General features: G+C 35.0%; 2 protein-coding genes across 2 annotated transcripts; both read right to left on the bottom strand.

Annotated features, from left to right (window-relative positions):
• Positions 1-374: 374 nt before the first annotated feature.
• Positions 375-2,006, bottom strand: LOC141847525 (uncharacterized). The gene is made up of 2 exons (XM_074735583.1): positions 1,969-2,006; positions 375-1,572 (listed from the first exon to the last, which is right to left on the bottom strand). The coding sequence occupies exons 1-2, from the start codon at positions 2,004-2,006 to the stop codon at positions 375-377; spliced, it is 1,236 nt and encodes a 411-aa protein (XP_074591684.1).
• LOC141847640 (putative Rho GTPase-activating protein At5g61530) lies at positions 1,960-12,188 on the bottom strand. Its single transcript, XM_074735694.1, has 10 exons — positions 12,097-12,188; positions 11,743-11,825; positions 11,350-11,621; positions 7,774-7,836; positions 7,682-7,700; positions 6,781-6,879; positions 6,624-6,701; positions 6,298-6,542; positions 3,421-3,580; positions 1,960-2,448 (listed from the first exon to the last, which is right to left on the bottom strand). The coding sequence occupies exons 2-10, from the start codon at positions 11,801-11,803 to the stop codon at positions 2,303-2,305; spliced, it is 1,143 nt and encodes a 380-aa protein (XP_074591795.1). The 5' UTR covers positions 11,804-11,825; positions 12,097-12,188; the 3' UTR covers positions 1,960-2,302.
• Between the last annotated feature and the right edge of the window lie 5,553 nt (positions 12,189-17,741).

Genomic DNA, 17,741 nt, shown 5'->3' with positions numbered 1-17,741 from the left:
CAGAACTTAGATCTGATTAACTAGATCTCTTGCACTGTAATCCCCTTGCTTCGGCTAGAGTACTAAAATAGGAGAGGAAAGTCATTGCAAAGTAGAGATTCAAGATCTTGGAGAAAGATTGGAAGACTTCTTCAATCATCAAACTCTTGGTAATTTATCTCTTTCTTAATTTCGTTTTCATCTTCAGAAAGAGAAAGAGGTGAGAACTTGTTTAGGTGAAATCATTATTAAGGAACAATCTTTCTACACCAAATGAACAAGAAAAATAAATAAATTATGCCTTGCGAGAAAATTAAACCAAAAGAACTTGAATAAATAAAGAAATGGCATTTAATCATGAACAACAGTAGTAAGCTGGCTCCGATCCTTCAACGCTACTTGGCTGCTCGACGAGCCGCTTCAAATCTCTGCAGCGTAATCTGCTTTCTAAACTTGGCTATGAACTCGTCGGCCTTCTTGTCCACTTCGTTCCCGTCTCCTCCTCCAAATTTTGAGCTTTTTTCTACCATCACCGATGCCTCCACCTCCTCCTCCTCCTCCTCCTCATTGCCAGAATCAGAAGGGGGAGCAATTACGGCCTTCTCTGTATCGATCTTTGGGGCATCTTCCGCCGCTGTCTCCTTTACGTCCTTGGCTCTAGTCGTTCTGCAAGATCTTGGAACGGAAGAACCACCAGGCTTTGTCGCCGATTCAAAGAGGTCGAAGACTATGTCGGTGTTAATGCGGCCGCTTTTCCGCACCCTCCTGCTCAAGTCCTTGAGTTCATCTTTGAAACTTTGCTTGGTGATCTTCTTCTCTATGGTGGAAGGGAAGCCATAGCAGGAAAATGGCGGCGGAGGTGGCGGCGCAGGGGGTGGCTTGGCCCTCTTCTTGGAGGAGCGGAAAGACGAAATCTTTGAGATATTTGAGACGTCATCCAGGGAAGGAGGCGAGAGAGGAGGCGGTGGTGGTGATGGGAAGACCCTTGTGGCTTTGCTCGAGCCCTCTTCCTCCTCCATCTCCATCTCAAAAATCTGACCTTGCGCATTCGTGGAATCTAAAGGCTCCACATTTTCCATTTCTGGCGCTGAATCCAAGTCATGGAGGTGCGATTTCAAGCTCCGGACCGGCAAGAAAAGAGGCCTGCTGCCGGCGCTCTCATTAGCGACGACCACCACCGGGTCATTTCTCTGGTACTGGGAATTCCATACTTGCGTCTTGGTTTCGTCGAGAGAGCCATGGAGGTAGTAGAGCTCCTCGTCATCGCCATCGCCATCGCCATCGCCATCCTCGAACACCGACGAAACATGGAACATATTGGAGAAATACGACACGGCGCCATCTGCTTTCAGTGCGGTGACGGTCTCTTTCACGGCATCGAAGTCCGCATTCCGGCGGCTGAAGAGCCCGTAGGATATGGCGACGCCGAGGAAGAGAAGGTGGAGGATCTCCCATGCCGTTGCTAGGATGCTTCTGGTGGCGGCCTGAGACGGGAGGATGGAGAGGAGCGCGACGACGAGGGAGAAGCAGACGGCTTTGTGGAGGAGGAAATTCGATGAAAGCTTTCTCGTGATTAGGGACGGTGATCTCAGCCTGGAGAGTCGCAGAGGGGAGGATTGATCTCAGGCACCAGAGAAAGTTTTCCCAAGAGCTGCGACGACGAGGGAGAAGCTTTTTGACAAAGCATTGAATTATTTATTGTAAAAAAATCCAAATAAGGCATTTGTTCAGGATTGATTATGTTCATATCCAAAAAATAATAAAATTGTTCAATTTTGTGTCCCTGCTGAAGTGCATAGGGTTTCCTTTAATTTTTGGAGCAAAACTGTCATGAAACATAAGAAGGATAAAGGGGGTGGTGGCTTTAGTTTAGGACTTTTCTTCACGCTCAGGTTATGCATTGCTTCTTCACAGGGCTTCATTTGTTGCCTCGAGGAGAATGTGAGATGCTCTTGGGAGTTGAGACTTGTACTAAATAATTAACATAACCAATAGTTGTTCACATTATTTCCTTCACTAATCAACATTGCCACAAATCCATTGACATTATTCTCTATCAAACTCTGGAGAAATGTGAAGGACTGTACAGTATCTATAGAAATATAATCTGGAATCCATGATGTGAGAGATGGAACTCAATCTTTTCTGGATTCTCCTAGGGTTCAACTGCACTGTATAAAGGCATTGTGTAAATCTAAAACATACTCCGACCCTTTTTGTCGTTCTATACCAAGACTAATCTTTCCAATCATCAATCTGAACGAGAAGGATAGATTTTACATGCGGCAAAAATCTCATTTGGTTATTGAGTGTTCAAACAGAATCATCTCCATGTTGTCTCGTTTGCATCTGTGAATATAGCATTGTGATGTTCAATGAGGCACTGAATCACTTCGATAGCACCATAATCAGGTGGCAAAACATCATCCAACGGGATTTGTGAAGACACATCATCATTGTCATCCTCATCTGTTACAGAGGGAAAAGACAACAGAGCGAGAATATAAGACAAAAATACAAACAATAGTGCTACAGAGAAAGTTAGATGCAACGTTGATCTTGGAAACATCCAAAAGGACGCTTAAATTGATAGCATTTACTTCTTTCCTTCCAAATTTTAAAAATAAATAAAGCTAAATGCCTATTCTTTTTGTCTTGCCATGCCGTGTATGCACATAGTGTAGGCTAATTGCAGCACCTCCCTCTACCAAAAAAAAAAAATTCACATAATATCTGATTTCTAAATTTGGAAACACAATCCGAATATCCCAGTCGAATGCCTGAGAATAGATTTATTTTGTTGTTTTGGAAGGCATGAAATAACTTTATCACTCAATGAGCAAACAAAGTAAAAGTGATGGAAGCATGAAGAAATATAATTCTACAATGGGTTATTAAAAAAAAAGCATATGCTGCTGAATTGATTAACAGCAGTGTGATATAAGCAGTTATTTCGGATTTACTGTGACAAGTTCAAAATATTGGACGTCCAGGATCTTCTGGCAAGGTTAACAAGAGATTTATACAGTTATTTTCAGGTTGAAGCCTTGAAGGTAAATGGATGCGGCTAACCCTTTGCAGAGGGTATGGTGGTGCAAGTGCATTTAGCTCTGTAAAGTTAAGAGGCCATTCCAAATAAATAAATAAAAAGTATGGGATAAAACTTTGATTGAGAAATCATTATCAAAGCATGTCAACCCACAGTTTTAGGAAATCCAATCAGTCTAAAAGAAAATGATTAGCAACATGCATTTTGACTGAGAAGCAATGCCGTAGGCATATTGCTCCAATTGCCAGAGCTTAAAGTTAAGGTTCATCCTGACAAATAGTTCCTAGAGTTGCAGGTGATTGATTTCATACATATGATATATTGTTGGAATAAAACACAGGTAATCTCCTACACCCAGAATTTGTTCATGCAAGTAGAGTTCCAAAACTTACCCAAATAGTCAACCAAAGTGTTCTGGTTCGAAGCCTGCTCCATGGTCGCCGAAGGATCTTTAGATGTATAGAAGAAATGATTGTAGATATCTGCTCTTGTATCACCTTTTTGATGCAAAATCACAGGTGCGAGCTCCACAGACAGGCTATGAGCATCCATCTGCATTAAGTAGTTTGGTTAATGATTAAGACCTCTAGAAGGATATGTACAAGAAAATTTCTCTACCTACGGTCACCATCTAGGATGTAGAACAAGATAAAGTTGCAAAAACAAAAGTGCATCATTGTTTTCTAGGGTTTGTTTTTTCTCCTCTCCTTTGATGACCTTGTATGGTTGAGCACACAGCATATGAGAGGGAAGAAGAGACCTAGCTGCTATACATGTGAAATCCTAAAGAACCACTTAAAAGAAGTTGTTAAACTTTTAGATCTACATAGTCATCCATCACATCCCAACGAGAGATACCTTGGTCTATGATTTCTTAACACTATGGGTCAATACTACGAGTTCAACTTATCTAGCCCAATTTTAATTAAAATCAAAATCAATTATCAGTAACATCAGGATAACTTCAATCCTTGAGCTTTAAAGATAATTTTGAAATGATAATAAAAAAAATGAAAGCAGGCATACCGTAGACACCAAACATGCCTTAATGAGAAAAAGATGCATAATAAAGGACAAGGGAACAAGATAACATGAGAGAATAGTTTCTTGTTGCCACATTGGAACCAGCAAATGCTGTGGCCAATTAATTCAACAATACATCGCAATTAGCTTCCGTGAGGATGCCATGATTTTCTAAGAGTGAAAAGACAGTTATTAAGGCTAAAATCAATAAAAGTTGACAGAAATTAGCTCAATTATATGAAGGATTTTAAGACAAGCTACACTAAGGCAGTGTTTTCAAAACCCAACCAGACTGGTCAGTTAAACCAGAACTGAAATCAAATATGGTCCAGTTTGGAATAGAAACCCAGAAAGATGAAAAACCAGAAGAAAAAAAATATTTGGAAAACCTAGAAACTGGTAAGAGATGTATGTTTAAACTAAATTTGCAGCTATGTTGAAAAAAGAAATAAACAAATTTGAGGCTGTGTTTTTCTCACAAATAAGGGAAATACTAAGTCAATTTAATTTAACTTATATGTTAAATAATTAAGATATAGTTTTATTAGTATTTTAAGCGGATTTCATATTACAAAATTGAATCAATTAAATTTGATGTCTATTATAATGATTTTTGAATAAATTCTAGCATGAATTAGTTAAAACATCAAAAATTCATACTAGATTTAGCAATTATCCCTTTAAAATAATATATCACAAATCCTATATTGTTTCTAGATGTATATAAATATTTAGCTATAAAAACATAAATCATATTTACAATATTACTTTAAGGTTCAACACTGTCAACAAGTTCAAACAATTGAACCATCAAACTAGAAGCCTCGCCAATTGGATCTTAGGTCAAGTTCTTGTAACGTTGCCCTAAGGCACCTGCACAATGGATGTTTGTGTAGTTTTTGTGAGAATTTAGGGCAGTTTATTCAACCCCTTTAGTCAAGGCTTTCATGATCCTACATTTTGAATCTCAGCATTTGGATTCACCTCCTTGAGAAGAAATGTCCAACATTTGGATTCACCCCCTACGTTAAATTGAGTGGTAGTGTTGTGTTTATTTATATTTTATTTCCTTTGTGATTATACTTGACCCAAATTGAATATACACACAAGAACTCGCACTACTAGCACTATTAATATGTATTTGTGTGACATACGAATTGATTTGGGTGCACCATCTTATTTACCCCCTCCTCTAGCAGGACCATCTTCAAGACCCTACCAATGTCTAGTAGTTAGATAGGTTGAGATGTTTTAACTATGTGGCAAATAAACGTCTTTTATCATAACCATATTTGTATTATAAAGACATAACATATTAACCCAATGGATAATCCACTAACAACAACAGATGCTATGCATTTTCACATCCAGTAGATACACCTACTAATAAGCTACATTTCATTTTGCCACTAGATTTATTAATTTTAAAAAAGGACATATCAATTAACACTTTAACCTAACTCAACTAATATCTGTAAAATAACTTGAGGATAAATAAGAGGTTTAGAATGGTTCACAATATCAGATACAAAAGTAATGAAAATGAGCTAATGAATCAAGAAAGCAAGTAAACAAAAGTAGTAACCATGTTCATTTCTTTTGCAAATCAAAAGCCGTTTTGCGATAAAGTAGGGTTAAAATACCATCCAATGCCAAACAGGTAGACTTCAAAGTATATTGGACTGTATCATGTGCTTCAACTATGGTCTCCAGTGTCAGCTAAATAGTTATGACAGGCTACTGTAACAGCATGTAACTTCATTGACTAAGCTTAGATTTGTTTCAAAAATCAAAACGGTAAACATTGAAATAACTTCAGAAGCAATATGGATTAACTCATAGCAAGTTAGCTTCTTATAAATAATTTTTTTATCTCCAAAGCTTATCAATTTTAGATTGTTCGGAACTAAATTTTGAATCTTATACAAAGTTTTTGAAAAAAAAATTATACTTCTCAAATCTTAGATTACCGCCAACATTAACACCGTATACAATTTTTTCTCCTAAACCTATCGATGTTATAGGTTGTCCACAACTAAAGTCATGATTCTCATACAAAGTTTTTGAAAAAAAAAAAAACTTCTCAAATCCTAGATTACACCAACATCAACACCCTAGAATCAGTGCAACACACTTATTTGTAGAAAAAAATTGCAATATGTGACTTTTATTAAGCAGTTCTCATAACAAAAAGGTATCTTACAGAAACCATCCAACATGAAACCTAGATGTCAAGGGAACACTACCTTGTTAACCAATGACTTCTGGCTAACTTGGAGCAGCAAAGAAGTTGTAAATTCTAGTGTCATGTAATTTGCATTTGGAAGCTTCTTCAAAACATCTCTGAGCTCACGGATGCCATTCCTTGCATCTCTAATTTCCTGATATAAAGCAAATGTAGCAAGTGGCTCCGGGAGGCTGGCAAGATAACACTTGATTAAAGCAGCCACATCAGCAGGCCTTGTAGCCTCTGGTAATGATGCATTCCAGTCTGCAACATTGAATCCCAACATGAAATCAAGAATCACTTTTTCAACTGATAAACATCAAAGAGAAGTTTCAAGGGGTGCACCTTGGTTGTAAAGTGTAATTAATTGGCGGACAACTTTCCTATCTCCTTCAGTTTTAAACAAGTACTCTAAGTTTAATCCTAGTGAAATAGATGGAAATATAAGTTCATCGATATCTGGGAAAATAGCAAACTTTCCAGGATAGACATCTGAATCCACCTGATGTAATGAGAGATTCTGCACATCTAACTAATATATAAGGAACTGGCTTTGATGACTGCTGTCTTTGCACAGTTACTTCAAGTGGAACCCCAAACACTGAAAGTTCATTGCTGTCATAAATTAAAACCAGGGCTAGACCATAGAAAGATATAGCATAAACAAGCATACAACCTAAATAAATGAAGATTCACTATGAAGTACAATCCTGATAGAGAGCTTGCATGCCCTGATAATTAATAAAGCCATAAATCCATTCATAACTACTCTATCAAGTTATCTTGAGCATGGAATTCATTGTTTTTTAACTTCTAGATTTGAAACTGTAGAGGACAAAAAAGAAGATCCAGAAAATGTTCTTGATTACGTGACCTTTGTTCATAAATAGTATAACAACTAAAACCATATAAAATAGAGAAACATAGATTATCATAGTACCATCTAGGGTGATTTGAATAGTGAGTTGATTTGGACTCTCATTTCAAAAACAATATTTATTCATTTTAAATGTGAGGCAACGTCTAAAATGAATATATCAAGATCCAAATGATAAACAAATAATTAACATATGCAAAAACAAATTAAAAATTGCTTGAATATTTAAGGGGAATAAGAATGAGACATTAAACCTAAGATTGATATCATCATCATCATCATTCATCTTTGTCCCAACTCACAACTATTTGAGGTCAGATGGATGAATCTTCTCCCTCCATTAAACTCTATGCAAGGCAATATCACTAGTATATTCAAATGATAAAATCATACGTTTCTAACTATAGTCTATAGATTCTATTACATATGATCAAAATCTATGCCATGATGCACTACCATAAGATGTAGTTGGTAATGTAGAGAGTGTTATAAACAAGCATTTAATCCACAAGACTGCAAAACTCACCATCAGTACTTGCAACTCCCTGCAAATGAAATAGGAGCATTAAGAATGCAGTCAAATGTAAGAAGCCCTCTCGTATTGCCAATATGACATACCTTTTGCCAGCGTTCAATGTTGTTTAAAATGTTCTTACTATGGCCTGTAGTCTTCTTAGCTGCCTGAAAATATGACAAATGCAAAATTATGAACTCAGACTAGGTTCAGAGTCTAATCAAGCTAATAAATTGGAGAAGAAGAGCTAATAAATTGGTGGAGAGAAGACGAGGACAGTTAAACTGAAAAAAAAAAACCAACTAACTGTATGTATCACTGTGGAAAGAAACAAATGCCAAAGTTCATACTCCTTGGTGGGACCTAGTATAGCTTTGCTTAGCAAGCATTAGGGATAAGATACTTCTCTAACAACAATTGTCAAAAATAAAACCACTTAAAATACACGGAAGCAAGAAACACAAATGACATGAAAAACAAAAATAAAAAAGCATAAAAATAAGAGGAAACTTATCAAATATGAAACATGGATTTGTGGTTTTGGCAAACTTGCTTAGGTCCACAACCACTCAAAGATATTTCTATTATGTTGCCATCAAATATACATCATATCCAGCATTTAGTATGCCACCAGTATGTTTTGTCACATATTCACAACCTATGCATGAGATGGGTTACTCCTTTTAGAGACCAAGGAATAAAAATCATGCATACCTTTCATGTTGACCAGATCACTATGAGACTGGTTTGGGGCTATTGTAAGTCCAGGGCCAACAAAGATAAAGCCACAAACATCTAACACAGAATCATTAGGGTGAGTCAATTTGTTCGACAAAACACCAAGTCACTAAAAAAGTCAGTGAAACACCAAGTTGGTGAAACAAATGGTTGGATCAATAAATCAAGCAGGCTATCTTCCATCTCCATAACTGCAGAAATCACTTCCAGTTGGGGATTTGGACCCTCAATTGTATGCAGACATTGCAACCCAGCGAGTCACCTCCAAGCATGGCCTCCTCAACCATGGTAGCCATCATGTTGCATAGCACATCAATTAGGCTTAATACCTACAATAATTTTGCACTTGGAGATTGATTCCCTTAGCAAAGCCATCTGGCTCTCAAATTGCCCATGTAGCATCAGTTTTTGAGTGGTGCTTCAATACTAACCATGGAGACAAACTTAGGCTCTATAGATCCCTCAGTTCTACAACTATCTTATAAAATTGACACAGCCCAGCTGAGTCATGCCTAAAGTGTAAATGCAATGTGTGATACTCTCAGTGTCTGTATGTCAACCCACATTTGCATCAATAAAGTTATGCCATCTTATATTACTCAATGGGCAATGTGGCACCTCTCAAATAGCAAATTAATCACTTCAACACCTTCTGATATTGCTTTACTAAATTTGTTGTGTACCTATATACAACTCACTACAGTTGTTATGTCTAGTATGGTACATATCATGGAGCACATTAGATTATCAAACTCCTGAAGCAGAAGGTGCTCACACCATGGGGTCACCCGCTTCATCTAACCTAGACGGTTCATCCTTTCACAATCTAAGTGACCAGCTAAAGGAGTTGTAACTGACCTTCAAACATGATTTCCGACACTTTTAACACCTTTCTGTATATATTAGTATTTAGTATATTACCTATGATAATTTTAAATTTCCTACAATCCTGTCAAAAACAATCCTTTGCAATGACAATCTGCATTGTTGCCGACCAAAACCATTACAAACTCATTTGACAATTGCACCTTCAATCTTTTGGATGTCATCTGCTGTAATCAACATGTTACACATATAGAAGAGGAGTATAATACCAAAATATTAACATGATATTTTGGTCCACTTGAAATCTTAACCTTGTTTTATTTAGGAATTCATCAAACTTCATATACCAATATCTTAAGACTTGTCTCAGATAATGCAAGCTTTTGTTCAACTAGGTTTTCTTTGTCATGACCCTAGTAGATTGAATTGCATCATATAAATGTTCTCTTCAAATTATCATTTAGAAGTGCAATTTTGACAACCCACTGCTCTACATGCAAGTTCCCAATAGCCATATCACTCAGTATCAACCAATAGTAACTAGCTTAACAAACAAGCATTTCTGTGAAGTAGCAATCTTCTTTTTTTTATTGAAAGTGTATAACAACCAAGCTTTCCTTGTGCCTCTTCCTACTATCATGGTCCTCCTTAACTACGTAAAATCACTTGGCATGCCACTGTCCTTTTGCCTCTTGCAAATTATGTCAGATCTCATGTTGTTTCCCTTTTTCAGAGATTTCAATCTTCCTTCACGGTCAACTTTGACTTCATCAAATATTAAGTATACAGCACTCAAATATAATTTTCAGTTCACCACCATTAGTCAACAAGTAATTTGGCAGACATAATATGTTTAGTGGCCCTAGATAATATTCCTTCATGGACTTCTCCTTCATGATGTTAAAGATAATCTTACGAGCCGCCAAAGACAACTGCTAGCTGGTTGCCAATCCATCGGACACCAATCTACCATTGACTTCGAACTTGAATTATAATACAAAAACGGTTGTTGCAACTTCTGATGTAAATAATCCCCAATTCAACTTCGAAAAAGTGAAATTGTTACCCCTTCAATATCAAATTTCACCTTTATTTCTGCTACTACATTTTTCTCATTCTTTCCTTAATGAAGCTAGTTTTGGTACTGAAAACAGGCATAGATGTGTTACCAGTTGATAAAATGCAATATTTCTGTCAGTATTAGAAACAAAACCACCACCAAAATGTCATGGAAGCAAGAAGTACAAAGAACATGAAGAATAATCACAAAAAAGAAAGAAAAAAAAACAATCAAACAAGAGCACAAAATTTGCATAGATTAGCAAGCATGCACATGTTTATATGCACATGAAGAAACGTGTACAAAGCAACACATAGCCAGTGTGGACAGATAATGATCCAGGGAGTAGCATCAAGCCAATCTGGCATCAATACGTGTCCAGGAAAGGAGCTAGTGCAACAAAGAACAATTGGATTCTTTGAAGATTACACCATAACAGCAGCATATGAGAATATTGAGTTGGTATCCACTTGGTTGAGAACTCGTAGTTAGGAATCGTCGGGTGGGTACATCTAACCAAGAATAACTAGATCGAGTTGCTAAAACACTTGGTCAATAGATCAGGAATGTCACTGCATTGCTCCAAGAATACAAGAGTTGCATTGGGTTGAGGAAGTTGGCTAACATTGATGTGCAACATTTGTGCCCTCAACCAGTTACTATGGAACTTGACTCTCAAAATGTTCAGTAGACCATCAAATTGGATTGTGTTTCAGTACGATTTCAATTGCTCCAACATCATAATCAAACCCTGTATCTCAACTATTTGGAAACAGGTATATTAATAATTTGTCACCATTGAGCTTTATACAAAACTATATTATCAGTAATATTCAAATCATTAAAAATTTATGGTTTATTACATTGATTAAGTATTTCTTTGGCCTCTTTACTTGCTACACATACTAAAGTTGGAACAAAAGAAATTATTATTGCATCAGTACGTCTGGTACCAATGACAATCAAAAGTTACCCAAGCATAATCAAAGATGCGGGTTGTAAGTCTTTATGATAAGTGTTAATGCATACACAACCTTACAGGGACCTAGAGCTTTACCTCTTCAACCTTCAACTTCCCAATTACAGCCTTCTCTTTAGTCTCTGCTATACCCTTTCTCAGAAGTTCTCCCGTGGAAGTAGCAGCAGAGCGGAAGCGCTGCTGAATGCTCTCTCCAGATGCAGTTGGATTCTGCTGCTCGCTTGAGTGTTGTATGAGAGTCCACCTATTCTTCAACAACGACCCAACTTTCCCTGCCACATCTGCAACGTTCACCCCTGCGTTTTTGGCCAAACTCCCAGCTGATTGCCCAGCTTGCTTAAGCCTCACTCCTGCAACAAGGGAATATCCAAAATCTGGCATCAGACGAATGATCACGCTCCGACTCCTGAATTTAGAATGTGAAGCTATGGGAAACAAAAGAAAATTTAAAAAACAAAAAACAAAAAGTACCTGAGGAAGCGAAAAAGCCGGACGCTTTCTCACGCCACTGCGAGGAAACTTCAGGTTGCATAGTGGTAGGAGACCAGGACAACCTTCAAATAAAACGATCAAGAAGATCAATGATAGCCAAGAATCGCAAACTAAAAGCATAGGCGGCCAGGTAGAAGTTGACTAAATAAAGCTACAGTATGGATGAAGCATCAAGACTAAAGTCCAAATCCAGTTTTTTTTTTTCTAGTCAGAACAAACGATTGATCTGTGCGATAAACGAGATTTAAAAAAGAAAATCGAATAATAAAACACTTGATTACGGAGACGCAACAATCTGATGGGTTGAAGCGAAAACGGAAACTCTGCTCGTACCTTCTCTCGCTTCGATTTCGCTGGCGACGGGAAGGGAAATCAGGAGGAAACGTTAATGGATCATGACGAAGGGGGGACAGAGAGCTGTCAGTCTCCTCTTTAATGAATTCATAATTAGTCCAATTAAAGAGCGAGATTCCTTATCTTTCTTTGTTTTTTTCTTTTCTTTTAATTTAAAAATTAAAAAAAAATAAGAAGAAGAAAAAAAAGGAGATCATGCCTATTTATTTAAAACATTTGTTGACTGAAAATTTAAAATATTTCGGGTCATATTCAAAATTTGACTTAATTATTTTACTTACGTGAAGTTTTTTATCGTAAAATTTTCGGTCAAAATGATAGTAGATTTTTTTATTCTATTTCCATTTTTTTATTATAATTGATTTTTGAATTTATTTAATTACAAAATATGGCGTCATGAATAGATGTTCGTGATGGGGATGATAAACTAATTTCACTTATGGGTGGCAGCAAAATAAATTTTGACTTCAATTATTAGCGAATTAATAGTTGTCAAAAAAATAGATTTAAAATAATAAAGTATATTTTCTTTAATTTATGGAAGAATTATTTCATCACCAAAAATCTTAATATTTGTGACATATTTTATCGTCGCATATGGATAGTATTTATTGTGAATAAAAAATTGAGAAAAATATGTTATAAAATTATATATTATCATTTGTTACTTTATTAGTTAATGATATTAATTTCAAGTTTTTGTTTTTTCATTAAAATATGTTAAAAAATGTTATAAATAAAGAGTGAAAAGATGAATGTTCTGTTAATAAGTACCCAATAGAGTTTTAATATATGGTGAAATAAATCTAAAATTATATCATATATACAAGGACTTAATATATCATACGTAATATTTAGATAGTAAACCTTGGTAAAAAAAAATACAAGCAGGCGAGAAGGATGACACAGGAAAAGAGCTGACGAGCTTAGTGCATCCGAGATAATAGGAGCTACGAAAGAGTACTCTAGCAAAACGAGAAAGACGAATGAGAGCGAACCAGAAGGGTTAATTGGTACATCCGAGGAACGAAAAGCTGGAAGGAAGATTGCTCATGGCGAGCAAGGAAGAATGGAGAACAAGGGAGGAAAATGGTCAACATGAACGGAGGAGGAAAATGGTCAACATGAAGCTAAAAAGGAAAATTAAATATATTTACATCACTTTGAAAATATTCACTGGTCGATTTATTTCTGTTATGTATAGAAATGATTATGAATATTGTAGATATGGAACATGCTCTTGACATGATAGTCAAACTGAGGGATTAGAGATGTTCATATTGATGTAAATAAATATTATTTAATCTAGGCAAATAGCAAGACATAATGAGTCCAGGAAAATGGTTATGTACCACCAGAAGAGTGATTTATGTATCACTGGAGAACGGCTGTGTGTCACCTGAATGATGGTTGTGAGCCATTAGACAAATGATTGTGTGTCATTCAGAAAATAGTTATATACCATTTGAAGAGCGACTAAATTAGGTGTAACAATTTTTCTTAGCATCAATCGCTCTATGAGTAGCTATGTATGGTGTAATAATTTTCTTAGCAATAAATGTTCAATGTGCTTGCTGTCGCACGAACTATTTTCCTATGTATGAATTGGTTGTTCTTATAGTCTATATGACTATGCATTCCGGCTATATTTAGCTTACGTGGCTAGATACCTCTTAATAGTCTTTGTGACCATTTGCCTTTGTGATTTCACTTAGACGAGTAGAAGATGTAGGCAATTACCATAACTGCCCACCACGCACGCCACAGACTATTAAAGGGAGAGGAAAGCCCTGAGAAAGGGCGAGCGATCATACCAGTTGTGCGTCCAAGCGAAGCATCAGTGAAGAGAAGAGTGGAACGCTGCCAGAGATAAGGAAGAATACCAAATCGAGGATTTGGTTTGTGAAATTTGAGGAGCTATTCGTTGGTGACTGCTCTTCCGACACAAGCAATTCCAAGCCAGGGTTTTCTCACTACAACAGGTAAAGAATTACGGATCCGAGAAAGACGAAATTGATTAGAGGTGATAGCAACGTTAGGACTAAGCCTTGTAGTAGTTGTCTTGGCCCCCAGGGGCGGGCAGAGTTGAGTTAGCTATTATGGGACAGATATTGCTACAATGGGTAAGGATCAAATCTCGATGAAGCCGAAAAAATATCATCCTCAAAGTGGCCAACTATAACTTGCCGATTTACCTCCTCATAGATGGTCGTAAGACTAACTGTGTGGGACCGCTGAGGTGGTAAATTCCACCTTTACTACAACAATTGGAGTAGTTGCCTTGGAAGGCGACAAACCAAGTAAACTCTCTAAGTTGTATATGGGGTGTTGATTTGAGTTTAAGTTTGCTACTGCGCAAACCAAATCGAAATGGTCCAAGCTATTCACCCTCCTTTAGTCGATAAATATATTGATTGACCATCAAGTATCTGATCAATTTTGATTTATTTAATTTCTCACTCAACCAATTAATATATTGATCAAATATTAAAATTCAATTCAAATCAACTCAAGCTTAGTTAACTTTGACTAAAGGTCTATTGCACCAACAATTACTTCTTGGGTTAAGCTAAAAAAACATATGTGATTAGCGTTTCTTCCTCACAATTAATATATCTGTCTCATATACTAGAAATTACATGACCTACGTCAAGGTTCAAGGACTATAGCCGAATATACTTCTGAGTTTCATAACTTATTTACTAGAAACGATCTATCAAATTCTGAAGATTAAATAGTTATCCAATCTATCATGGGTTTGTGATAAATTATTCAAGATTAATTCTCTTGACCTATTCAACCACATCTTCATTTTTGAGGCATACTAGAAAACATTACAGATAGAGAGGAGATCCAACTGGCATACAAATTCTGAAATATCTCGACCAAGAGAGGGAATTGGATCAGCCAACAATAATCGTAGTGGCACATGAAATAGTTCAACTCCAATTACTCTATTAGCTACCAACCAACAACCCAAAAATACTATAAGATGTTATCAAGAGTCTTTCGTTGATGATGAGCACATATGAAGAAATTATGGGCGCATAAAAGGTGTTCATGATGAAAATGAAGGAGATGGATGATAATGTAGGGGAAGAGGAGTATACTAGTGGTGATATAAGTTCATTATTGGTGGTGAGATGATCTTATCTTGCACAAAAGGGGTATGATGATGAATGATTGTGAACCAATATATTTTAGTCAACATGGAAATTAAAGTGTGTAAATTTATGATTGATTTAGAAAGTTATCAAACATATGGTGTTTGAAGAATTAATATAAAAAATTTCTTTCCTTTCTCAATCAAAGCTTAAGTCCATTCTTAGATCTCTACCTCTTACACATGCAAAAAAATAAAAAAAATAAAAAAAATGCAACGTGATGGATTTAATTAACGTTTCTACAAAAAAAAAAAAAAAGTAGCAGGTGAATAAAAAAAGTGTCAATGTAATTTAACCCATTCGATATCGTGCTTCTCCTACTCCTTTGGCTTTTCGTGGAGCTAAGGAAACGCAAGCCTCACGACTCTAACCACCCTGGCGGCTCTGCATGTGCAGATTAATAATATACGACCATGTGCTGGTGTGAGTCGCATGCATGCATTTCATTCTTTTGGTACATCTGATCTGCCTTTCCCATTTTCTACTCTTCTCTCTCCACATTTGTCTCAATTTGTTTTTTTTTCTTTTGGTAATACTTAAATTTTGTTCAAAGTTTTACATATTTTTTAAAAAAATTATCTTATTGTATTTTTTGCTCTTCACCCTTGCGTGTTCACGTAGATTGAATTATTGAATCCGTTGATTCATATAAATATAACAAAAATTATTTTTAAAATCTATTTATTCTATCAAAAAAATTAGAAAAAGTAATATTATCGTTTTTCAAAGAAGAAAACGATAAAAATATTATTAATCAATAAAATTTATTTTAAAATAATTAAATAATTTACATTTAAATAGATTTTAAAATAAAACGCTAATTTGTAAAAAGTAAAAATGCACTTAAATCTTAAAAATTAAAAATTATTATAAATAATAAAAATATATTCGAAACTTTAGAAAATTATTAAATCATATTTGATAGGTCCGAAATTGAGTCATTATGGGTAAACTCTATTAATGCCCTTAAGGGCATTAAGCGCTTCGATTAACAATTCTGTTTTCTACTCTTCACTTGCGTGTTTACATTCACTGACATAGCAAAAATTATTAAATCCATTGATTCACTCACAAATATTAAAAATAATATTTTAAACTTTATTTATTCTATTAAAAAATTTTAAAAATTAGAAAAAGTAAACTCATCGCTTCTTAAAGAAGAAGATGACGAAAATATTATTAATCAATAAAACTGTCTTAAAACAACTAAATAAACATTTAAATAGATTCTAAAATAAAATTCTAATTTGTAAAAGGTAAAAATACTCTTAAATCATACAAATTAAAAATTATTATAAATAGTAAAAATATGTTTGGAGTCTTCCAATAGATATTAAACAATGTCTAATGAATTTGAAAGTAAATCGTTATGGGTAAACTTTATTTATGAATATGAATCTCTAAAAGAATTTTGATTAGCAACCAATAACGTCTATTTTAATATGTGAATTAAAATTATGACTTCTAAAAATTTACTATGTCATTTTCACATCACTAATTCAACCTCACTTTAAAGTCAAATTATTCATTGTTATTCTTTCCGTTTGAATAAATTCATCATCAACATCATCTCCTTCTCCTTAGTCATTTTGTTACGACCCTGTATTACTGGATCACTTGGCATAAGTGAAATCATATTTTTGTTGGATTGGATGAGATAGAATTTTATTGATAATTTAGATATCTAATTTTTACGATCTGATAAATTTTGAAGAAGTTGGACATTAATATAAATCAAAAAATAAGATTGAATTCCTAAATCAGAAGATGAGATGGAATTGAAGAAGAGAATTGAGAAGAGTAAATATTATAGTTGTCACAATCCATGATAAGACAAATCAATCCATCATATGATGGGATGGGGTGGATTGATCCACCAAATTAACATATTGATAAATTTTTAATTCAACTCAATTCAAAGTGGATTGTGGATTAGATGAGTCAACTCATGAATTTGTCAAAAAATAAAAAAATATTAAAAATATTAAATTAGGATTATAATTTAAATGAGTCAAATTGAAAATTTTAAATTTAGATAGCAATTTAGATGGGTCAAGCCCATTAATACATTAAATTTTCTATTTTAATTTTAAATATTAAAGAAAAAAAAATTTCTCAACTCGCATGTCAACTCAAGCCTGTCGTAGGTTGACTCATGCGAGTCGTGGACTTAAATGAATTAGTAACTACTTTAAAATGAGTTGATAAAATTTTAATTTAATTTATATAAATTATTTGAAGAAATGAATCAATTTAACATATTCAATTTAAATTGAGGATTATAATAAAAATAATGATAATAATTCTCGATGGAAGAAAAATATTTAAAAATTTAAAATATTTAAATTAGATTTAGTAATATATAAATGTTCTAACTCCAAGTAGATCCAAATTGACGGCTATTGGGTCTTTTTTTATTAAAAAAAAAAAGAGAGATGGTCGGATCCCATCGCTATATTT

The sequence above is a fragment of the Curcuma longa genome, chromosome 16 (assembly GCF_044706935.1).
Source record: "Curcuma longa cultivar G26 ecotype Majalengka, Jawa Barat chromosome 16, ITB_CL_G26_1.1, whole genome shotgun sequence".
Classification (NCBI taxonomy): Eukaryota; Viridiplantae; Streptophyta; class Magnoliopsida; order Zingiberales; family Zingiberaceae; genus Curcuma; species Curcuma longa.
Note: the sequence above shows the minus strand (reverse complement) of the source record. Positions and strands in the feature narration are given on the sequence as shown.